This window comes from Protomyctophum parallelum, assembly GCF_964188405.1.
Source record: "Protomyctophum parallelum genome assembly, chromosome: 7".
Classification (NCBI taxonomy): domain Eukaryota; kingdom Metazoa; phylum Chordata; class Actinopteri; order Myctophiformes; family Myctophidae; genus Protomyctophum; species Protomyctophum parallelum.
This window is the reverse complement of record NC_139705.1, coordinates 29,321,181-29,329,521: the sequence shown is the minus strand read 5'-3', so window position 1 is coordinate 29,329,521 and position 8,341 is coordinate 29,321,181. Positions and strand designations below refer to the sequence as shown.

General features: G+C 47.4%; 1 protein-coding gene across 6 annotated transcripts in view; it reads right to left on the bottom strand.

Annotated features, from left to right (window-relative positions):
• Positions 1-1,326: 1,326 nt before the first annotated feature.
• tasorb (transcription activation suppressor b) overlaps positions 1,327-8,341 on the bottom strand; it is a 60,635-nt gene continuing 53,620 nt past the window's right edge. For 3 of the 6 annotated variants that reach the window (XM_083769000.1, XM_083769001.1, XM_083769005.1), the window contains exons 29-30: positions 4,839-4,984; positions 1,327-3,464 (exon numbers count right to left, since the gene is read on the bottom strand). In XM_083769000.1, the coding sequence (XP_083625126.1) occupies positions 2,010-3,464; positions 4,839-4,984 (1,601 nt within the window). In that variant the 3' untranslated portion in view covers positions 1,327-2,009. The remainder of the gene's footprint in view (positions 3,465-4,838; positions 4,985-8,341) is intronic. The other 3 variants (XM_083769002.1, XM_083769004.1, XM_083769003.1) reach the window with 3 other exon arrangements.

Genomic DNA, 8,341 nt, shown 5'->3' with positions numbered 1-8,341 from the left:
TGTGGTTGAAAGGACTGCATTTCTGACCTTTCAGATACAGGACTGTGTCACAGTCATTACCCGGTGATTGAGAGATTATTTATTCTGTACTTACTCTGTATAAACATACTATTTTAACTAGTGATGCCCCGAATATTCAGCCGCAGAAAATGTTCGGTTTCGGCCCGAATAGGCAGAAAATATATCACCGAATAGTGTATGCAATTAATGCATTCAAAAGGGCTGAATAAATGTTTTATGGACCCATAATAGTGATTATTATTTAAGTTAAGTTTTGCCATAATCATTTATTTTAAATAAATCAGGTAGCTTTAAGGTACGGCCATGACAGCAATGGTAGGAAAAAAGATGTATAATATTAATCATATTCAGATATTCGGCCAACTGTTTCCTATATTCGTTATTCGGTTTCGGCCAAGAATTTCAATTTCGGTGCATCCCTACTTTTTACCAATAAAATACTAAAGAAACTGTTAACTGGTTAATATGTGTACTACCGTCACTTTAACACAAACAGCCCCGTGATTCATTCAAAATAGGAGCTTTGGGGTGCCGGGAAGACATGGCCGCTTTTATTTTTTTGCTTGCTTACCTCGCTAATGATCCGATAAAAGACATTGATGATCCCTCACGTTCATATTTTTGAACGAGAGGCAGGTGAGAATTCAGAAATGAGGAGCTTAGTATATTTATCAGATCAAAACCACGGAGAGCGCCCTGGATTAGGAGAGACGAGGCATTCTTTCTGCAGCGGTAAACAGACCGGACCGGGCATGAACGAAAAGCTAAGTACAACTCAAAAATAAAAAGAATCTGAATATTCTTCTCTCGTTTGATATCATTGAAGATGCGCTAGGACGTGTACACACGTCATTGCAACCCATCGGTTGGATTGCTTATGACGTGTGGACGGAACCTGTTAAAAGTGCAATTTTGTTTACCTGGACAGCACTGGTTGGCAGGTATCAATACACTTTTAGAGCGATGGGTTTGTGCCAGCGTGGATGATTACATTTATATCTTGATCGCCTCTTGTGTTGATTGTGTAAACATGACGTCATGGGCCACTAATCCCACTATGCTCGATAACAGGTAGCTTGATAAGCCCAAAGCATATTGATAACGGGTCGGGTACTCAATAAGCTTATTGGATTTTGTCGGGTAACGAGCTCCATCCCTTTTGACGTCACCATACTTCTCCCGACTCATATCATTGTCATTTGTCTCTTTCTCCGACATTTATATGGTTGTGACAGTTTCACCTAAAATCTGACAGCAACTGGGCTCTGAGTCCGAGTGAGAGAGAGACATGAAGACGGGTGTTGTTTATAATTTTAATGGTTCATTTGACACAGTCATCAAAACCATGTCCATCGCACACACAAAGGTCTGAAACATGTTTTATTTTACAGATTAGACTTCTCTGAACCAAGGATGTAAAAAAAAAAAAAAAAAAAAGGAAAAAAAAAAGAAAACCAACAGCAAAAGTGTCATTCCTTAAAAAAATATCAGCCTTCGTCCCCTCCCCTTGTTCACAAACCTTTTAGTTTTTTCTCTGAAAAAAAAAGAAAAAGGACAAAACAGAAAATTACATCATGACAAATTCCATCCATAGAAGCTTTTTTTTTTGGAAAAGGCCATCGTTGCGTTTCTTGGCAAATATAAATATAGTGGTTTGGAGACAGGGATTCTAAAACGGCTCACATGGAAAGAGCAGACGAGAATAATAACGCGACAGACCAGGAGGACACTCGGCACTGCCTGCATCCACGTTCTTATTTATTAATGTAGAAAAAACAGGATCCTTCTTTGCTTTTGTTGTTTTTTTTTCTCCATTTTTTCCTATTATTATTATTTCTTAAATCAAGTTGTGTTTTATTTTATGACAAGTACTTATATACATTCAGCCAGCTCTAATAATAATAATAAGTCTCTGGAGTATGGCGTGTTCCCCCTTTTTGTTGTTTTCAGGTCACCATGATTGTCTGTGTGTGTGTAATGTGTTCACTTCAGGGGGAGTAATTGTGAGAGTATGTGTAGTAATCCTGTCCGCGTCCCCTGCCCATGGGATAGCCCCAGGGGTTGCAGGGGCCACCGCCGCCTTCCCCTAGTCCTGGCCGGGGCCACTGCAGTGCTGGCGGGACGACACCTCTCCCCCGGTAGCCGCCCCCTAACGACGAACCGGGACCACCCATGAGGGCCCCCCTGTGGTGGTGGTGGGGGTCCATCTGTCCGGGAAGAGCACCCATGCAGCCGTAAGGCCCGCCCGTGTGGAGTGGATGTGGGCTGGGGTGGTGCAGCTGAGGTCTGAGGAGGAGCGTCCCTCCTCCTCCTGGGCCCCTGGGGCCCGCTGTGGGGATACCCACACATGATCCTCCCAGGCTGTCCGAACAGTCCGCGGGAGTCCTGGCTCCCTGGCTGCCAGGGGACGCTTGGCGGGACGACCACTCCCCTAACCCTCCCCCGGCCTGGAGCAGCCCACTATGGGCCAGTGCACCACCAGGCATTGTGGAAGCGTCAGAAGCCCCTGTCCTGTTGTTGTTGTCTCCCCCTCCCGGGCTGCTGTTGTGGTGCAGGCCGCTCATGTCCGCTCCATAGGCGGAGGAGGAGGAGGTGAGGCCGCCCGGAGAGGCCCCATGGGGCGGGGTCGAGGGAGGGGGGTCCGAGCCGTACACGTGGCCCAGCATCATGAGGTGGGGCGGCGGCGGAGGCTTGACCTCCATGGGCAGCGAGGCCAGGTTGGACCCCAGGGGTCCCACTCCGGCCAGGTGGTTGGACCCCAGGGGTCCCACCCCTCCGGTCAGGAGGCTGGGGGCCGCCGTGAGGAGGCTGGGGGCCGCCGTGAGGAGGCTGGGGGCCGCCGTGAGAAGCGACGGGGCCGAGGTTAGGAGCGAGGGCGCCGGTGTTTGGAGCGTCGTCGTAGGGGGGGCCGTTGGTTGTTGGGGGCCGATGGTCGTCGCTGGGAGAGGAGGGGGCACCGGGGGTCTGGGGGGGTACTCCTGGGGGACGGTCGTCGCCGGGACCGGAGGAGGGGGGGGCTGCGGGGGCGATGCAGGGTAGGCCACGGGGGAAGCGACGGCGGAGGTGTAAGCGCCTCCGCCCGCCGCCGCAGCCGCAAGGTAGCTGGCCCCCCACGAGGCGGTGGGACACAGGAAGCTCTGGTGGGGGTTGACGGCAAAGCCCCCCGGAGACATCCCCCCCCCCACCACCCCCACCTCGGACGTCCCGGCCAACTGAAGGTTGAACTGGGAGAGCGCCGTGCTGAGGGCGACCGACAGGCTGGGGTTTAGAGGGGTGCTCCCCGGGGTGCTGCTGCTCTGCTGCTGCGTCGTCGCCGCGGTGTCCCCCCCTGGGAGCGGCGGGCGGAACTCCTCGTTTTCGGGAGGCGGGGGCTGAGGAAGGGGTTGTTTCTCAGCCGGCGGGGCGAAGGGGGGCGGCGCCACAGCGGAGGAGGGTCCCTGCTTCTAGAGGTGTGGGGGCGATATGGAAAAAATATTATGTAATATCACCATATTTTGTTTCAAGCAGTATCACCAAACGACTTCAAAGTACTTTATTTTTTTCGGAAACGTACAACAACTTTACAACTACGATACATGATATTATCACGATAGTTTTTCATGTGGTTTTTTTAGGGCTTATTTGACTGTTCAAGTTACATACCGGTACAACCACCTACAACGTAACAAAACCTAAAAGTTGCAGAACATTTGGACCAAAATACTTTATACTACAAAAGTATAAATTAAGGTATAGAACTGCAAATCATATACGCAAGGCATACCGTGTGGAGACATTTTTATCAGAATCATAGTTATTGTCACTAGTGCTGTACGATTCTTGCTCAAATCTCGATTTTCCTCCACAAGAATCACGATTCAACATTTTTCTTGTCTTTAGTCTGTAGTCTGTAGTCGCTGAACATTGCTACATTCAAAATGTGTCACCTGGAGCCTGTGGAGCCTGGAACTGTGGCTTTAAACAGACATCCAAGTGTTTGACTCTTGTAGCAAAAACACAAGAGTAACTAGAATTAATCACACTGCACACTATTTTTCACGATTCTTCACAAAATGAGATTGCATAGGTGTCAAATATTTTTCGATTAATTGTACAGCACTAATATTGTCACATCACAGTTTTACAAGTAAAAAGGTGGATAATATTCCGTTTTTTGTGCATAGTTCCCATCTCATCCCATGTCACCATATCAGTGTTGATTTTGTCGACTAAAACTAAGATGAAAAATGTTCGTCGACTACCGGTACCTTTTTTCAAGCTACACCAGGCAATTTTGCGCGCGTGCGTATGCGTTTACTGCGCACGTTTACTGCGCGCGTACAGTGCGTTTGGATAGGACCAATACATGTCAATGATACCAGCTACACCAGATGCACGGATACCGCGGGCCATCCTACGCGTGCACTAAAAATAGGCCCCCATTTCGTAAAAAAATAACAATTAGACTAAAATGTTAGGAAAGGGACTAGTGGACGAGATCCACTATAAGTCATTTTACACTTGGTTGCATGCTGAAAATAGCAGATCTAAAAGCTCACAACGCGTCGCAGTGCGAGTTTGTAGATTGGCTATTTTCACTTTTCAGCAAGTGTAAAATCCGCCATTACGACGGCATCAAGGCCCGCCAAAATACATTTTAAAATCGCATGACATTTAGTCAACTAAAACTAGACAAAACACTAAAACATTCCAGGTGACTATAAAATGTGACTAAAAACTAAATGCAAACTATTCAAGAGACTATGACTAAAACTAAAATCAAAATATGCTGCCAAAAACAACACTGCACCATATCATATCACACAGTCCTACTATACCTGGTTCAGCTGCTGCTGCTCGGAGGAGGAGGAGGGGGGCTCGGGGGGAATAGGCGCCACTGCAGCGGCGGGGTGGGGGGTGGGTTCGGCACCGTCGTCAGAGTCCAGGGACATGTCCTCGGCCTCCACACACTCGTCATTCACTGCTGAGTGAGAGGGAGAGAGAGAGAGAGAGAGAGAGAGAGGCAAGGCTATTATTATCACGCCGTTTAGCATTTACACTATAGGGCTGTCAAACTGTTGAAACGTTGAACCCATTTAGACATGAGGACGCATCTGTGTCTCGGGTGTCGCCTCGTAGCCTTTTAACCACTTTTAACCATGATTTTAAAGGTTATCTGTTGAAAAATGTTGCTTATGGGCATCTGAAACATTATCCCCATCTGAAACATATTTTCAAATGGGGGTCTGCTAGGGGTGTAACGATACATTTTAACAGCGATACGATATGTATCACGATACATGGTTGATGATACAATACATGGTTGGCGATACGATACATGGACGATATTGGTTCATTATGGCGATCCGATAGCATACGATTCAATGATTTTCGATACAGTAACTATTTAAATTACATTGACATTATTTTAAACTAATATTAAACCCCTCTTTTTATTTTTCTTCTAAAAATTGCTAAATAACTGCACAGAAATGTAGTAGATTAATACAATCGATCATTTGCATTGCAAATGATACGATACATAGTCAATGTTGCCGTTTTCATTTTGATATACTTCGATTCTTGAAATTAAAACCCCTAGGGTCTGCATATCATTTTGGGGGTCCTTGTCATGAAGAAAATTGAGAACCACTGATATAGAAAAATGCTGTAGGCTTTCATTAACTGTCAGGATTTAGAAGACATTTTTTTTAGATCTCAGGTCTTAATGGGTTAACCTAGGGTTATGAAACTGTTACAATGTTTAATCCGATTGATCACAGATAATAGGCACACAATGATAACATGATAACAATGTTAACATAAACAGGTATTGCGATCCAAACAGCAGAGGGTCGGGCCATCGAGTTAAAACGTATGTAAAAAGTTTTCCCGTCATTTGCATGCCTGTTGCTACACAGCATTGAAAAGACTGAGGGATAGTAGAGTTGGCTTAACCCATTTAGACCTGAGATGGATTCTACAAAATGTCTTCTAAATCCTGACAGTTTTCTATGTCAGTGGTGCTCAACCTTTTTCATGTCATGGACGCCCAGAATTATCTGTATTTGGCTCCGGACCCCCATCTGAAAATATGTTCCAGAAGCAAAGCAAAGATTTGAGCTAAAAAATGTTCGCTTTGAAAGAATATATATTCCAGGATTTGAGCCACATTTTCATGATTTTTCAAAAATAGCAGACCTACAAGCTATGAGCTTGTAGATCTGAAATTTTTCGATAGCTAAAGTGATTTAGCCAGAATTGGTTAACTACCTCAGGAATGAAAAGAGGGTATTGTCTTTTCCTGTCATTTGCTGCAGTATTGAAAACAAACAGTATCGTAAAAGAAAAATGAGTGAGTGATTGGTGCAACTCTGTGTGGGGGTCCCCGGGGAGTTCCCGAAGGTTCCAGACCCACAGGAACGCACACAGGGTGCCGGCCTGGGTTCCGGTGAGCCGCCCCGCGTCCGAAACTCTAGAGAAATGAGTTACCATGTGGAGTCCCTGGGAAGGGGGGGCTGCAACATCCAGAGCCCCAGAAATGCACCCAGGGGGCCGGGCTGATTGCGGTGAGCCGCCCAACATCCGAAACGGATGAGAAATTGAGAAATGACAGAGTGGGGGTCCCTCTACTGTACTGTCACACCCGAAAACCATATATAGTTAATATGTGTGTGTGTGTGTGTGTGTGTGTGTGTGTGTTAGGCTGCGCAACAGTGACACTTGAAAAACAACCAAACGCTATTTCCGTGCTCAGACGGACACAGCCAGCCAGCCAGGGATAGACGCACATAGCTCCGTAATGGAGTGGTATAGAGAACACAAAGCCCTTCCTCGGTAGAACCGCTCGCCCAGGACACACTTCTACGGAGCCCCAGGATGTGAGGGAAAATGTGTTTCTCTGCGAGCAGCCCGTACCAGTGGCTCTAGAGAGGCAGTGATGTACGGTTAGCGTTGAAACCCATAGACCGTACCAGTGGCTCTAGAGAGGCAGTGATGTACGGTCAGCATTGAAACCCATAGACCATACCAGTGGCTCTAGAGAGGCAGTGATGTACGGTCAGCGTTGAAACCCATAGACCGTACCAGTGGCTCTAGAGAGGCAGTGATGTACGGTCAGCGTTGAAACCCATAGACCGTACCAGTGGCTCTAGAGAGGCAGTGATGTACGGTCAGCATTGAAACCCATAGACCATACCTAGCCTGGGCACCATTTCATTTCGGTATATGATCCGGGAGGGAGCGGATGATATGGTTACGTCATGTTGTAGTATTGTTTTGTAGGTGCCAGACAGGAACAACAGGCGGCGGCAACTTCCTTTACCCTCTCAATAAAAGCTACAGACTACGAGAGCTTTTATTGAGAGGGAAAAGGAAGTTGTCATACAGACTTTTGAAACTGAGACCAGGCTTTCCTCCGAGGTGGTGGAAAGCCTGGTGAGGCGAGGTTAGACCATACCAGTGGCTCTAGAGAGGCAGTGATGTACGGTCAGCATTGAAACCCATAGACCGTACCAGTGGCTCTAGAGAGGCAGTGATGTACGGTCAGCATTGAAACCCATAGACCGGCACTGGTCGCGGGTCTGTCCCTGCCCCTCTCCTTTCCGGAGATTGATAGGGCTGTTATTTTAAAGTAAACCTAGTGCTTTACTTACCTTTACTAGTGCTTACTTACCCAAAACAACATTGGGGGCGGCAGTGGGCTCAGGCGTAGAGTGGCCGGTAGAACAGCTGGATGGGAATGTGAGGTTCCCGGTTCGATCCCTGTGGGCTCCCCCAGAGTTGGCGTAAAAGTGTCCTTGAGCAAGACACTGAAGCCCTAATTGCTCCCGATGTGCACGTTGGCGCCTTGCATGGTTTCCTCCGCCATTGGTGCGTGAATTTGGTGAATGTAATGCACAATCTATGCAAAGCGCCTTTATGCTACATAAATGCACCGTTTACCATAACAAAAAAAAAGAAAAAAAAAGCGTCATTAAAATGTTGACATATTGCTTATAGCAGCTACACACATGTGAGACTGCACAGTCGAGCTATAGCACATGTTGCACAAAGAGTAACACGGTAGCATAAAGACGAAGATTGCATTCGGTGCCATTAACACGTTTACATTGTGTCACACTGTGGTCATCATCAGAACACATCTCCGTTTACTGGTGGCCTCGTGGAACGAGCTGGGATGACAGACCACGTGCTGGCCGACGGTGGCCATAGTAGGCCGGCTGGGCTTGGAGGGAGAGGAGCGGAGGAGGGTATGCTTCAGCTGCACGGTCGTACATCTCCATGCCACGCTGGGCTGGCCAAGGGACAGGAGGGTATTCTTCAGCAGCACAGTCGTACA